At 42.0% G+C, this 16,298-nt stretch overlaps 1 protein-coding gene across 9 annotated transcripts in view; it reads right to left on the bottom strand.

The window, feature by feature from the left end:
- The window catches only part of LOC308331256 (partitioning defective 3 homolog B-like), a 333,652-nt gene extending 321,001 nt beyond the window's left edge, over window positions 1–12,651 (bottom strand). For 7 of the 9 annotated variants that reach the window (XR_013965562.1, XR_013965563.1, XR_013965564.1 and 4 more), the window contains exons 1-2: window positions 12,280–12,651; window positions 11,567–12,128 (exon numbers count right to left, since the gene is read on the bottom strand). Coding sequence is in view for 2 of the 9 variants with exons in the window: in XM_080786585.1 (XP_080642711.1) it covers window positions 11,567–11,683 (117 nt within the window). In the remaining 7 variants the exon portion in view is untranslated. Of the gene's footprint in view, window positions 1–6,449; window positions 6,582–11,566; window positions 12,129–12,279 lie in introns of those variants that run through there. The other 2 variants (XR_013965561.1, XR_013965567.1) reach the window with 2 other exon arrangements.
- Window positions 12,652–16,298: the final 3,647 nt, after the last annotated feature.

A 16,298-nucleotide genomic window follows, 5' to 3' on the forward strand; every position in this document is an offset into this window, starting at 1 on the left:
GTGATGAATGTGAACGTCTGGACCCGTCTTCGCTCATTCATTACCATGTATGTGGGTGGGCTGGAGTGTCTGTGATTTGCAAACACGGATGCCGCTGTTTACTCAAGAATAACTATTTGTCTCCGTTTAACGTGGCCTCTTTCTGTAGATCAACTTGCCTGTGATGTCGTAGTACAGTGCATTCAAATGGCCTCTCATTCACACCCATTCAGACAGCCATTACTGTTACACAAGACCTCACAGTAAAATCCTCAGCACTATTTTATCCAGTTGTAACTCCCAGTGCGTGTAAAATGCGACCAAGTAGACCAACGCGGGTCCGTTTGGAAACACTCTCAGAGTTAAATAGACACCAAGGACTTCACTGTGTGTCCGTGATTTATGGAGCACAGGAGACAGGACTGTTTAGACAATTACACACTCGCTCTCAGAACTCTCACTTTCTTTCTCTCTCTCTCTCTCCACTCGTCCTCCCTCCCTGAATGGAATGCATTGTTTGACTCCATTGACTTGGCTCACGCCCTGGCCAGATGTAACGGAGCGATGTTTTCAACAATTGCTTTGTTTTGTATCCAATCTCGGTCACTATTTATCTTACATAAGCGCAGCGGATCAGGGCCTTTCCCCAACTATTAAACTCTCAAGATGCCTATTAAAGTACTTTCCAAGATCAGATCACTTCAGAGTACATTTCAAGCCCCAACATGTCATGTAAACATTGTACATCTTTGTTGTCTCTCTCTATTGTTCAATCTTAATTAGTGATTACATTTACTTCAAGGGTGAGAAAATATGGATATTGCTTCAATGATGTATGCATTCATTCAAATCCAACAGCTACTGATGTGCATGTCACTAACAAACAGCATATTGTACATAGAGTATTTGATATCAGACAGACAGACTCTGCAATGCAAATGGAGTGCTATAGCTAGAGATGTCCCGATACTGTATCGGTATCAGACCGGCCTTTATTTGTCATATCGGGTCATAATGGGCATCAGTGAATATGCCAGTCTAACCACCGATCCGACACAGTTTCCCAAACTGCACATTTGAGTGAGGAGTCTGCTATAAACACACCACCAGATATATAGCCATGTAGCTACATATTAAACACATGAGATCATGACACTGCATGGTATCGGTATTCGGTATCGGTATCGGCTAACACAGAAATATCGGGTCGGAAGCGAAAAAAGTGTATCGGGACATCCCTAGCTATAGCCCACTGGTTCTCAGAGACGCATGATTATGAATCCCACCAACGTTCTAGGGTAGACCCGCCTCACCATGTGTCTGATTGGCTTCTGGGAAGGCATCGTTTTACTGAGGTTAGGGGCGGGCCGTTCGGGTTAGGTTTAGGGCGGTGCATACTTAGTTTAGACTAGTCATTGGTTAGACATGGGTTAAGGTTAGGTTTAGGTGTGCTGCCCCGTGGGAGGTTAGGTTTAGGGTGAGGGTTTGAGATAGGTTGTAGAAGTAATGACTGGTTGCAAAAATGAGAACTGTCAATCACAACGACTACTGGCCAATCACAGCAGGGCTTTCCTAGAACGTTGGTGGGATACATAATAATGCTTCAGGGACCCCAAATGGTCTTTCTAGGGAGTCCTCAGCCAAATGACTTTAACAGTTTAAACCCTATTGTTCAGCTCTCCGACAATACGTTGTCTACAAGCTCACAACGTGTCGCAATGTGATGCATTTTGGAAAAATATTATACTATTGACAAATCTCTTAAGGGGTCCATAGCACAACATATTTTCAAATGGGGTTCCGTGGTCAAATACAATTTGGAGGCCCTTGACATGATGGAAATATTTGAGAACAACTGCAATAGCCTATATCCCAGTAGATTATCGTGGGATTCTATTCTATATGCATAAATTATTGCAAAGAATAAACAAATGAGAGATGTCCTTTTTTCAGTATACAGATGATCCGCATTCCAATTGTGACCTGCAGTCATTCTAAGGTAAAATGGCACATTCAGATCTCTCGTTACACGGTGGAGGCTGTAAAGCCGAGGAGACGGAGAGCGCTGCGGAGATAAGAGTTCTGCCTACTCCAATCTAATCTGAAATTCACGGCAGATCTCGTGGATAACATGTTATGTTACTGTCAGCACACTGTGGGAAACCTCACCCAGGGGGGCGGGGGGTTGGTTGTAAGTTGCTGTAAAGATAACACTGATTTGATCTGTGGAACGCAGCAGGATTAGCATGTGAAAAGTGTTTTTCTACGATACTATTAGAGATAATGTTGGGTGTTTTCTTCTCCTCTTTTTTAAGGTATTCAGCCCTCAGGGCCTGACCTAGAAAATTATGAAATAGATGATCTCTGTGTGATTATCAGGATATGACTAATACCTCCGCTAGAGATAGCGACTGTTGTGGTAAAACTTTGAACTCTCTACGCAGCTGGGAGACTTGCCATACCTTTTTCGCTTTCCCCTCACTCCCCTCCACTTCCCTCCCTCTCTATAAACAGAGCTGTTCTAACCCTCGGGGTATAGAAAGAGCACAGGGATTTCATTCAGTCTCCATAAACAGCACTATTCTTCCGCCTAGGCCAGCGATACCCATTTGTACACCGGTGTACTGAGGGCTTTGCCATTTCCCTGTGCAATGTTACTCACCACTACAGTGCACTGGAGGGGAACAGACAATTGCAGGAGAGAGAACCTTCTCCCAACCTCACGATCACCAGGCTTTCCGCAGTACCCATGTTTCCCTACTCTATATCTATATCTGGTAATTTACAGACAGACAGACAGAGGGCGACTGTGGCTCAAGAGGTAGAGCAGATCATCCAATGATCCATGGGTCGGCGGTTCGAATCCCGGCTCCTCCTTTCTACATGTCGAAGTGTCCTTGGGCAATACACTGAACCCCAAATTGCTCCCGATGTGCTGGTTGGTATACCTTGCATGGATTCCGCCACAATCGGTGTATGAATGTGTGTATGAATGGGTGAATGTAATGCACAATCTATGTAAAGCGCCTTGGATAAAGGCGCTATATAAATGCACCATTTAATTTTGGAATCATGACAGCCCTACATATAAGGAGACAGACACGCACCGTTTGTACAGAATGGCTTTAGTTTGTCATCCCATATCTCTGCAGTCCCGAATCCTGATACGCAGTTCCATCATCCGATGTCACAGGTGATATAAATAATATGTCTTACACTCAAAAAGAGTCAAGCTAAGGAGCTAATAGGTCAGGAGCCCATCTCCTGTTTCTGTATCTCAAAGGGGCTTTATGTACAAGTACACCCCCGGGCCAATACATTGGACATTACCCTCGTATGTCAGAGGGATTTACCCCCAATCCAACCCTCGATGCTGACTGAGTGTCAAGCAGAGGAGCCATTGGGTACCATTTTTCATAGTCTTTGGATTGACTCGGCTAGGGATTGAACCCTGATCTCCCAAACTCATGGCGGACACTCTAAGCACAAGGAGCACAAAGAGCTGGTAAGGCAGGACCAACTTCGAGTAGGTGAAATAGCTAAATCCGCTCTGAGGGGGCGTTTACAAATGAACTGCAATCTGATTGGACTAATGTCAAGCAGCAAGCTGGTCTGAGTTGCCTCCATAGCCGTAAGCCTGATAAATTAAGAGATTAAAATAAGGGTGCATTTTACATCGGAAAATAGTTAAGGAACGCAATAAAACAACGCCCTCTGCATCCACGGGATGCACTACTGTACTACTGTACTGTTTTTTTATTCTAGTTCATTTAGCTAGCTTTAGTTATAATAATAATTTCTTCTTCTGTTTTCTACATGAATATAACCATTATTTAGTTAAATGTTAAATGCTGCAATTTGTAAAAATGGCAAAATATGACTCCTAACGTCGTTGAAGTGGGACTCATAAAATGTCCCTGGGACTCATCTAAAAGACCATCCCTGCATCCCGGGACTACCGCTATTTACATCACGGCTACTGTTTTGACAGCGGCGACGTGCATTGTCCGACATTACAAACCCTGACACTAAATCTAACCCTAACCTCAGTCTTAACCAGCCATGTAAGTCCCCTAACCTCGCATCAGTTTTAACCAGCCATGTAAGTCCCCTAACCTCGCATCAGTTTTAACCAGCCATGTAAGTCCCCTAACCTCGCATCAGTTTTAACCAGCCATGTAAGTCCCCTAACCTCGTATCAGTTTTAACCAGCCATGTAAGTCCCCTAACCTCGCATCAGTTTTAACCAGCCATGTAAGTCCCCTAACCTCGTATCAGTCTTAACCAGCCATGTAAGTCCCCTAACCTCGCATCAGTTTTAACCAGCCATGTAAGTCCCCTAACATCGCATCAGTTTTAACCAGCCATGTAAGTCCCCCAACCTCGTATCAGTTTTAACCAGCCATGTAAGTCCCCCAACCTCGCATCAGTTTTAACCAGCCATGTAAGTCCCCCAACCTCGCATCAGTTTTAACCAGCCATGTAAGTCCCCTAACCTCGCATCAGTTTTAACCAGCCATGTAAGTCCCCTAACCTCGCATCAGTTTTAACCAGCCATGTAAGTCCCCCAACCTCGTATCAGTTTTAACCAGCCATGTAAGTCCCCTAACCTCGTATCAGTTTTAACCAGCCATGTAAGTCCCCCAACCTCGCATCAGTTTTAACCAGCCATGTAAGTCCCCTAACCTCGCATCAGTTTTAACCAGCCATGTAAGTCCCCTAACCTCGCATCAGTTTTAACCAGCCATGTAAGTCTCCTAACCTCGCATCAGTTTTAACCAGCCATGTAAGTCCCCTAACCTCGCATCAGTTTTAACCAGCCATGTAAGTCTCCTAACCTCGCATCAGTTTTAACCAGCCATGTAAGTCTCCTAACCTCGCATCAGTTTTAACCAGCCATGTAAGTCCCCCAAACTCGCATCAGTTTTAACCAGCCATGTAAGTCCCCCAACCTCGCATCAGTTTTAACCAGCCATGTAAGTCCCCCAACCTCGCATCAGTTTTAAACAGCCATGTAAGTCCCCTAACCTCGTATCAGTTTTAACCAGCCATGTAAGTCCCCTAACCTCGTATCAGTTTTAACCAGCCATGTAAGTCCCCTAACCTCGCATCAGTTTTAACCAGCCATGTAAGTCCCCTAACCTCGCATCAGTTTTAACCAGCCATGTAAGTCTCCTAACCTCGTATCAGTTTTAACCAGCCATGTAAGTCCCCTAACCTCGCATCAGTTTTAACCAGCCATGTAAGTCCCCTAACCTCGTATCAGTTTTAACCAGCCATGTAAGTCCCCTAACCTCGCATCAGTTTTAACCAGCCATGTAAGTCCCCTAAGCTCATAGTAGTTGTAATATGGCCATGTAGTCAGTTGACAATGCGCGTCGTCACTGGTAGCCGTGTTCAACCGCACAGAATGCAGCCTACTGAGTAGGTCAGTAGACGCGTCTACTGGAGCATTGAATGCTCTGATTAAACATGATTAAACATTGTCCATTTCAATGCATTGATGGCATTCAAAACGGGTGCAGGTTGTGAGTTTGTAAGCTTGCGACGCGTTGTGCACTTGTAGATCTGCTATTTTCACAAGTTTGAGTCCCAGGCAAACGTCTAATCTCTCTTTTGGGTCTCGACCTGAAAGATTTGGGAACCACTGTGCTAGACCCCTGGGGGAATAGTACGGTCATCAATCATCGAAGTACATATAGGCTTTAAGTGGATAATAGACTGTTACTGTACTTGTCGAGCCTAAATGCATTAATGTGCTTTGAAGAAAAAAAGATGGCACGCGGCGTGTCATCCTGCCCCACCCTGCCTCGCAGGTCTAATAGTCTGTGTTCTGGCACAGGGCCAGGATGTTTTACTAGGATATATCAGCTTGTTTGGCCAGGCCTCCTCAGCATTTCACCTTACCATCGGGCATTCCCCCGACCAGTGAAGCCACAAGCACAAAGGATTTATTTTTAATACTCAGATTAAAACTGATAGATATAGATACTGTATATATAGTTATATATACTACTTTGGTGATTTCAAAATTCTGTTCTGATTTACACTTTGATCTTGCTTTTGTGGATGATTAATTCATTCATTGATTCAATATCCAAGTCTCATATCACGATACGATATCATTAATATTAATAATCGCCCAAGACCTAAGATAAACACAGTTGTTCAATGTGTTGAGCTGTACAGACAAGATAGGAGAACAACACACACATGCACGCTCGCAAACACACGGACGCACGCACACACATGCACACTTCCCCTCCAACTTTGTTTGCCTTTGTAAATGAAGAAGCCTTTTTCCACACGCTGATTATTTCCAGAGTGACTCCCGTTAAGAACAATCGCTCTCTCCCACCATCCCTCCTTCCCTGTTAAGTATCATCATGGCCGATCCCTTCATTTCCCGCACCACCTCCTCTCTGCCTCCCATTTTCGGACTCCTTTCAAAGTCTCTTCCATTTCCTCACCTCCCCACCGCTGTGCGCGTCGCTAGATTTTATCCATTCAATTCCTGGGTCTTAATTATATTTCTGCCAATATCGCACCTGTGCCTCCCTGTTCAATCAGCAGTGAGCGAACTCTCTGTGTTCCGTCAGCAGGTTGTCTCTCGTTCTGTGTATTCTTTTTGTTGCTGCGTATGGAGTGAGGTAGGAGATGTGGGGTGATAATTACCTCTCACACCGTCACCAGCACACTGGCTGAGAGACAGGATATGGGGCTGTGGTCCTGTAGGGACCAATGTAACTCATGTAACTACAATCTCTCTCATCACATCTCCCACTGCTCCACAGCCAGTGGTGGAAAAAACTACTCAATTCAATTGTTTTACCTGAGGCCGATTATAAAAAGCCTTCTAAATCCGTTTTCTGAAAAACTAACAAATATTTATAGCAGCATCAATTTCTTTGTAATTGTTTAATACTGTACATACTGTACAGAAGGGTAGGGTTACAAAAACGGGTTCCCGTCTAGAATGGGTTAAGTAAAAGTATCAATACTGCAATGTACTGAATTACTACTCTGTTACTAGTAAAAGTGGGGAATTCAAAATGTACTGTAGCAGATCTACAAGCTACTGTATGCATTGTGAGCTTGTAGATCTGTCCAAAATGTATATAGCCTACAGTAAGGCTGAAGGTGGTTAATGTACAGTATGTTTTGTAATAATAATAATAATCAAAATCTACAAAGTAAAAATTCAATTAATTGTAGTGGAGTAAAAGTACAATATTTGCCTCCATGACTGGAGTAGAAGTTATATACTTATGTACTGTGCTTATACTTAAGCACAGTACTTGAGTAAATGTACTTTACACCACTGTCCACAGCTCTGTCACACATTGGTGACATCACTTCCACAGAATCCACACGTCCTAATCAATGCAGCATTACAGTATCGTAGCGTGTAATCCAAACCCACAGCATTCCACCGATTATTGCACACATTCATTCTTTGTCGCTTTCTCGTTTCACTCTCTCCCTTTTTCCCCTGTGTTTGGTACTAGATAACAAAGTTGTGCATCAAGTCAGATAATTAGTCTTGTGTCAATATACAAGCAGATAAAAAAAAAAAAAAAAAGTAACTCTTCAATGCACTTTAAAACACAAAACATCCTCTCTCTCTCTCTCTCTCTCTCTCTCCCCCCCCCCCCCCCCGTAAAAACGTAAGAGAAATAAGGAAAAAAAACACTGCTTTAATGGGTATTCTCTGTTAGCTGCTCCTAAGTAACCCCTGTGAGAACTTCAAACAAAGCAGCTGATAAATTGGCTGCCAGTATCAGTTAGCAACAGCGGATGCACGTAGGAACACACAAGACAGGGAAGAAAAAGTGTTTTGATACCACCACCACTCTCGGGACTGACTGACGGAGCAGTTGTATGTCTGTGCTCTGTGGAGAGAGAGAGGTGGACAGACAGACAAAGACAAGATGGATACAACAGACGGAGTAATACACATAACATGAGAGTGAGAGACGTCCTGTGTGCGATTTTAAAAACATAATTTGAGCGATTAGGGACGGCAGAGGCTCACTGCACGTCTCTGGCTCTCTAATCCTGAGACACATTAACAGCCATAATTACAAGACAACAACAAACTGAGAGAGATAGTATAAAGATGGGTGAGATGCAGCAATGAGGGACAATGTTTTGTAAGAGAAGAGAAGGATTGATGGAAAGGAAAGAGGTAGAATAGTAGAGGATTGAGGGGGAGGAAACCAGCAACCAGTGATGGCCTGGAGGTAGGGATGTTAACAGTTAATCGATTAACCGCCGTTAAGAAATTCTTCAATTAAATCGAACATTCTGCGGATCCATCATTGGGCGGTTTTCTGTAAATGTAATGCTGTCTGTGCGTGGCCAAGGAACGCACATGTGGGCCGGTTAAGAAAAGTCCCCCCCCCCCCCCCACCTTGGTAGCCACAGAACCGTTAGTGAAACAGAGGTGGAGGAGAAGCTAATGTTTGAACTTTGATGAAGGTAGAGTGATGACACGGCGAGAAGGCATCGCACAGAGCAAGCCGATATGGAAATGGGTGATGATGATGAGAAGAGAATGGAGGAGGAGATGGAGGAGGGGTTAGGGTTAGTAAGAAGAAAATACAGAATAAAACAAACTAGAAAGGTGCAATTCTGGGAAATTACCAGTGTGGTTGCACTGTTCTTGATGAATTCTTGTCTTGCCATTTATATTACATATCAATTGTGATGTCACTCCCGCCTGATTGTACATTATATTGGCCATTGAACTCAATGAACAAAAAAGGTTAACTAAAAACTGGTTAGGTGAAATTAAAGTTCTCAAACCTAGAACAATAGTGTGTTGCCTACAGTAACTGCACTAATGATGAGAGACGAGGAGGACAACGGAGACAAGGAGAGTAGCAGGCTAGGCTTATGGTGATAGCACACACATACGCACACACAAGCAGTGTCTGTGCTTAACCAAGCATTTCATTCACACACTCACAGCAAACAAAGTATTCCATTTAGACACTCAGTCTTAATCGATAAAGCGGCTCCATCACACTCACACACACAAACACACACACCATTAAAAACAGGTTGTGTTGTGCTGAGCTGTGTTTTGCTGTTGCACTGCATAGTGCCGTGTTGTGTTGGGTTGCACGGCGCTGTGCTGTTGTATTGTGGGTGGCACAGTGGTGAAAACGCATCTGTGTCACCTCAGCTTTTAACCACTTTAGCCATTCATTTAAACTTTAGCTGTTGGAAAAACAGCAGATATACAAGCTCGGTAGATCTATTTTTTCTATGCATTCAATGTATTTGCCATGTGTTGTCTTTTCTTACTGAAAATTAAATGAAATGCCTAAATTGTAATTAATTTTGCGCGGTTATAAGCCTGTGTAGGATTTAGAATGTTGCGGGAGGACTTGACAGGGACTGCACTGCAGTACACATGAGGAATTTCAATTGGGAAGAAAATGGGGGGGAAACACACAGGTAGCACACGGCTAGGTCTTTGATAAATTAAGTGCTCCTTTTCAAAGTGTTCAAAATGTACTGCGCTCATATGAATAATAAATAAGTGAAGAAAACATGATTGCAAAGAGGATAGTAAATGGGGCAGAGGATTGGGTTTGGAGGGACAAGATGGAGGAAAAGGACAGGGAGGAGAAAGATGACACATGCAGGGATGACATATAGAAGGAGGAAGTTGCATAGAATGGAGAAGGTGCGCTGGGAAAAGAAGAAAGAAGAAGAAATAGGTGAAGGAGGTATAGGGTCGGGTTAGGTGACATGATTTAGGAGTCAAGTAAGAGGATAAAGAGAGGGAGAGAGCGACAGAGGTAGTGAGTGGGATAGAAAATAATATAAGTGCATCTCAGTGAACTCAGTATATCTGACTCTCTCACACACACACACACACACACACACATCTATCACATCAATCTATCTTTCTATATGACTGGTGTGCTCTTTGAATAATGTAGCCAATATGAAGAGAGTCACTGAGAAGATTTGCTTGCCTGATGGGGGTCACAAGGTCTCTGCCCCGGAGGAGCACGGAAAACCAGCAGGAGTCATAAAAGGAATCACAAGAGGTTCTCATTTACATTTTTTACCCCCTGACACAGAAATGGAAACGACACTCGCGCACAGCTCCTGTCTGGACAATGAAACCTCGCGTCAGAAAAGCCTTTTAATTTTTCATACAGCAATTATGTGGAAGTGGACCTCCATGGCTTTGGCTAATTTCCCCATGACTTGGGGATATGAAAGCGATATTGTCTTTTCATGATGTAAAAATGATGGCGCCCTTTTATATATAGCCCCTGTGCTGTGACTCGAGGACATTTTCAAAGATCATTATGAAACTGCCGTTTCATAAAAAGTGATGCAGCCTATTTCTGAAATATTTGATGACTTCTATGAGATGAAGGGCTGTATTTTGCGTGTCTTAAGTACCAGGTCTTATTCCCTAACTTGAGTAAACTAAAGACCTGGAGGCGTGATCAATGCCATTTGACTATTCTGAGTGGCCAAAGACCATTGATCACGCCTCCAGGTCTTTAGTTTACTCAAGTTAGGGAATAAGACACGCAAAATACAGCCCGAAGTCTCTGTAGAGGCAGCAAACGAGTAAGTGTCATTGGAGAGAAAATTAAGACTGTTCATGTAACCTAATTTATACCTAAAAGCTTCCAAAAAGTAAAGGTATTGATAAACTTAACGCCGGCACATAAACATTTAAGTCAGCTTAACTGCTTAAATCAGGCTTAAATAAAAATGTAGTCCAGTCAACCCCCGTTCGCATTCGCAGTACTGCTTTTCATTGGGAAAACGCAGTACTGCTTTGCATTGGGAAAACGTGGAAAACATGGTACTGGCTGATAAACTACTTTGTAAGTGGTTGTTTTACCCCAGACTTAAAATGTTACGTGTTACGTACAGTTTAGCAACTGTATCTTGGTACTGATACAGTACCTTTACTTTTTGGAAACGATACTGCGAAAAGGGTTTAATCCACTGTTTGTGGACGGCTCGACCCCATTTCGACCTGTGCAGGGATATCATGGGACGGAACCTCATCTCGCAGATACTGTAAAGCGTTCTAGAACTGGTTCCGTTCTAGATTCTTGTAATGGAACCATTTTTTGGTTCCAGTTCCAAACCAACTTTAAAAATTGCCCTTTGTTTATACACCAAAACTATGAATAATTTTTTTACCAATCATTTCCCTCGATACCAGCAGTCATCAACCTCTGGAGCAGTGTGGTGGCGTTTACAGTGAGAAAGCAATGCGTTTCTGCATGTATTTTGGTGTTTTCTTTACGGTTTGTTTTGGTAGACGCAGGGATGTTTTTGGGCAATCTACACAAACAGTGAAAAAAAGACCTCAATACAGCAAGAAAATTACACTCTTAAATGTGCCTGTTATCTCGCCAATGGTACCACATCAATACTGCATGGAATTGTGGACAACATTTTATATAAAACGATAAAATACTCTGAGAGGCTAAATCTCATCAAATGGTGGTCCGTGGCTCAAATGCAGAATAAATAATATGATAAGGTAATGCGTGTCGTGTGACGTGTACATTTTTGTTTGTGGTCATTTTACCTGTTCCAATAGTTTTCTGTATCTCTGTGTGGCTTGCTGGATGAGATCTCTCACGGTCCATCCTTCTTTGCAGGGCACCACCACACCAGTACGCCCAAATGTCACTGTCACCTTCATAATGGCACTCTCCTCTTCATCCAAAACTCAGGGCCTCTGAATATTAAGACGAATGATGGCAATAATGATTCCCAGTTACAAAAAAATAAGGGGAATCCTGAAATGTGAGTAATAACTGTATCCCTGAGGAAAACAGTCTTTTGGTCCAATGTGGTCTTTAAGTTGTCACACAAACAGTTTAGGTTCAACAGCAGTGTTGTCAAATGTAACAGTGTTTGTCCGAGTCCCCACATATACAACCAGACAGTTACGGTTCCTTGGGGGAAAAAATAACCTAAAGTATCTCTTCTTATTGTTCTACCATTACCTCTTTATGACGCAGTAAAGTCAATAGTGATCTCTATTTGACAGCCAGCAGGTGTCGAGGAAAACACTTGGGTAACAGGTTGCAGAGTCCATGCGAGTGTCAAAAGTAATCCACCATCACGAGAGGCTGGGCTGGCAGCTGTCAAGAAGAGGGAAAATACAAGCCATGACATCCATCAATAAGACGTAGAGATATATAGCCCATGGGCTAACGTTAGTTAGCAATGCTAGATATATCTTTGATGCAGGTGACCAGCTGGCTAACGTTAGCAAGCTATAAAGGGATGTACCTGTAGAGCACGAGAAGGCTCAATGGCAGCTAATTAAAGGGAAAAAATACAGCTTCTTTCGTTTTGTAGGAGGAAAAAAAACGAATGGAAACCAAATTCACTCAAAAGTTACCGAGCCTATAATCCCAGGCTAGCTATTGTTAGCCACCTTAGCTGAACTTTGGGAGGGAGGGATGCATCTCTCCATAAAGTTTTTTCCACTCGAACATTCCCTTGTTTCAAGTGGTCAAGTCAGCAGCTAATATATCCGCTTCATCACCGTTACATTCCGTCAAGAGCCTAGGGTTCAGTAGGTTTGGATATTTGGGGGCATGTAAAGTATGAAAATGCGGCTACGAGGAGGCAAATGCCACTGCAATGTGTCAACAAAAGTTTTTGAAATTCCTCCAGTCCCGTTGTTGCTCCTGAGCAGTTCCTGAAAAACTCCTCCACTCTCCCTGCTGGCTGCTGTCACTTGGTTTCTTAAAGGGACAGTAGTGCGCTTCATCCTCACAGCCTGTGATGGAAGAACTTGAATGAATGAATGAATAGTTTATTTCGATCTTTCAGAGGGAGACATTACACAAAACAGTTTACTTTTTCTTTTTTTAGGTGATCGAAAAGGCATAGGCAGAAGCTTAAAGCTTATTAGTCCCTATCCTTATCTCAACGTATTCCAAAACTACTGTTGAAGATATGCATAACAATCAACATATAAACAAAACAAACAGATGCCATTTAAAGAAGAGTAGAAAAAAAAAAAAAAAAAAAAAAAACATACCAGACAACGAGAAAAACAAAACAATGAGAAAAACAAAACAAAGAGGGACAAAAAGACAAAAACAGACAAACTTCTCAAAATGTTTTACTTTTAGGTAAAAGTTAATATCAATACCACAATGTAGATATATATATACTTCGGTAAGTCCTGTGGTATCTCAACTTTACTTGAGGGAAAAGTTCAAAGTATACTTACGTTTAATACCAATAAGTAGTTGAAAATAGCAGATCTACAAGCTGACAACACATCGCAAATTTCAAGTAGCCAACGTTTAAGGGCTGAAGTTGTGTATGTATGTTTTGTAATCTAAATCTACAGTAACTTGTATTTAAGTGCCTCTGAGATGTACATGTAGTGGAGTGGAGTAAGTAAAAGTATTCAGCTCCATATATAGAGATCTAAGGGTTTGAGGTCAGTTGTAGAGTTGCTGGCCGCTCCATATGCAGATCTAGGTGGGGGGATCAACATATGACATGTCAGAACAGGTCAGCTCCAAGCGTTTGAGGTTTGAGGTCAGATGTAGAGTTGCTGGCCGGCTCCATATTATGCTTATGCAGATCTAGGTGATGATCCAGTCTTCTTCATATATGGCTATTCAGGGTTTGATGAGGTCAGTGTTGTGATCTTCATATATGGAGATGGCCATATATGGTGGTGTGACGTGTCACAAGCTGTGATGTCACAAGGCATGACCATATATGGAAGCATGACACGAGGCATGACACTGACTGACTGACTGATGGGAAAAACAAGTTTTTATAGTAAACTGCGACCTACAGTCGCAATTATTATTATTATTATAGATCCAGTCATGCAAAATCACTGCCTGCATGGAGTCACGGATTTACAGAAGGAGTCTGTCGTGTTTAATCATGCTTTCTGGGCCATTTCCATTCAAATTGGAAACTTTAAAGCACTAACGGACCTTGTCCACCACTGTAAACATAGGCCCTTTGAAACATCTGAGTAACTTTTGTAACCATGTTTTTCTCCCCTTTTACATTTTATTATCTCGTGTTCAAAGCAGTATCCTTACCATGTGGAGGAGCTTCGTAATTAGGAGCTCAAGTGTATGCGTGTGTATGTCTGCTAATTGATTTGGGCTACGTTTATTTTCTGGGTCACTGAATTCCATTGCTACTAATGAACCCCCGGGGAAGCGCACATTCTGCATGCATGCAGATTTTTATTTCTGTCTTTCTTTGTTGGAAGTTAGAAAATACATTTGAATAATCATTTAAGATATGAATTTTGAATTGTTTAAATTAACCAAAAGTTCAAGAGAAAGGCAGTGTTGTGAAATAAGTTATCTTTTGATGATAATGGTATTTTTTTTTTACTTATTTCTCACAATGCTATTAAAAATGTATGTGGAATGAATTACTTTACTGAAATTAATTCATGGCATAACCAAAATAAGAGTCATGATAATAAAGTGAAAACAAAAGACACAAGTCATTTTGTTTGTTATTACATATTGCATTCTTCCTTTCTAATGAAGCTGGAATATATTTGCCTTGTTCCAAACTGAACCGGGGGTTGATTTGTTCAAATTTAGCATGGGGGAAGGGGAAGGATTAAATTGTGCTGCTAAGCATTTTGAGACAGGGGGCTGTATTTTGCGTGTCTTAAGGACCATGCAGGTCTTATTCCCTAACTTGAGTAAACTAAAGACCTGGAGGCGTGATCAATGCTCTTTGGCTACTCAGAATAGCCAAATGCCATTGATCACACCTCCAGGTCTTTAGTTTACTCAAGTTAGGGAATAAGACCTGGTACTTAAGACACGCAAAATACAGCCCCTAGAAGTCTATGTTTCTTGGAATTAGTGTTCCTTCAACTGTCTGTCAAGCTGTATCGGAAACTATTAGGTTGTCGTTGATCTCAGTTGTACGAACCGTTCTACACGAATGTCTGTGCTTGCTGTTGTTGTGCTGTTGTCTCACTTGGCTAGCAAGACTAATGATTGGCCAACCCGTGGCTGACCTCTGTGGTCGTATTCTTCATTGTGTCCCATCTATCACTGACTCACCCTCTCTTAGCTCCTGCTCTTATACTACTCTGTGCATTCAGGCCGAGGGCGTATTCTTTCTGGCTGGTCATTTTTTAAAGCATTTTACAATTTATAGCTTCACATCTTCAGACGGGAGGTAAACTCAAACATATTTTCTTCAAGCTAATCTAAATTCACCCTATGGTACGCTACCACTTGATAAAAGTCTTTAGTTACCACTTGGGATTTTGTCCTTGAAGGGAGTCTTAAAAAATAAATGGTGAACACAAGGTGGTCAATAATTTTAGATTTGATGACAAGTGCCTGTGAATAATCCCTAACTTTAGAGGAAGGGGAAAACTGGATTTGCCCATGAAACATTAACGTTCCTCTGATATCAGTTCACATACCGTAGATAAATGATCAAAAAATGCAGCTCATGTCACGACACCAAGAAAAAGCCATTGGAATGCAAAGCCAATGCTTATTGGTGCTGTTCTCTGAAGCTACACAAGCAATATGATAGCATAAGTCCTCTTCTTGTGATAAATGTCCCCATTTACCGGTTTGCAAGGAGCAGCAGAATGCACCATGATGTCTGGTCAGCCCATGGTTGAACCCTGTGCTTGAACTATTTGTCACTGTTTAATCAATCACTGATTCACTCTCCCTCTGTTTCCCTGTTCATCTAATTTCTCTCACCAGTCACCAGATAAGGACGGAAGGCCAAAAGATCTCGCTTTCTTAGTTCCTAACTGTGGTTCTCACAGTCCACCTGACATTGGCTTCCAAATGTGTCCATGATGTAAATTTGTAAATAATTAGTTTGACATAATACTGTTGTGTTGTGTTTTTGTGTGTGTGTGTGTGTGTGTGTGTGTGTGTGTGTGTGTGTGTGTGTGTGTGTGTGTGTGAATGGTAAGAAATCATTACAAAAAAAGCAAAAATTATCTGTATGGGAGCATGCAGATTGACATAACGTTACATTGTCTTTACGAATATATCTCCTTGCCGGAAACCAAGGCATCTGGAGAGCATTTAAACTGTCATTGATTGAAAGAAAATGGGACAAAACAGACATCTGACATTCATGTCTTTAGAAAGAGACTTGCAAAACGTAAAAATTCAATAAAAAGTTATGTGTAAAAAAAAAGGGGGAAAAAAGAGAAAGAGTAACATTTTTATTTTTATTGTCATTATTAATGAACCTATATATAGCAGATGTGAGCCCCCCTGCTTGTAATAAAGTGGCCAAAGGATAATTTA

The sequence above is a fragment of the Protomyctophum bolini genome (genome assembly GCF_963924005.1).
Source record: "Protomyctophum bolini genome assembly, chromosome: 16".
NCBI lineage: Eukaryota > Metazoa > Chordata > Actinopteri > Myctophiformes > Myctophidae > Protomyctophum > Protomyctophum bolini.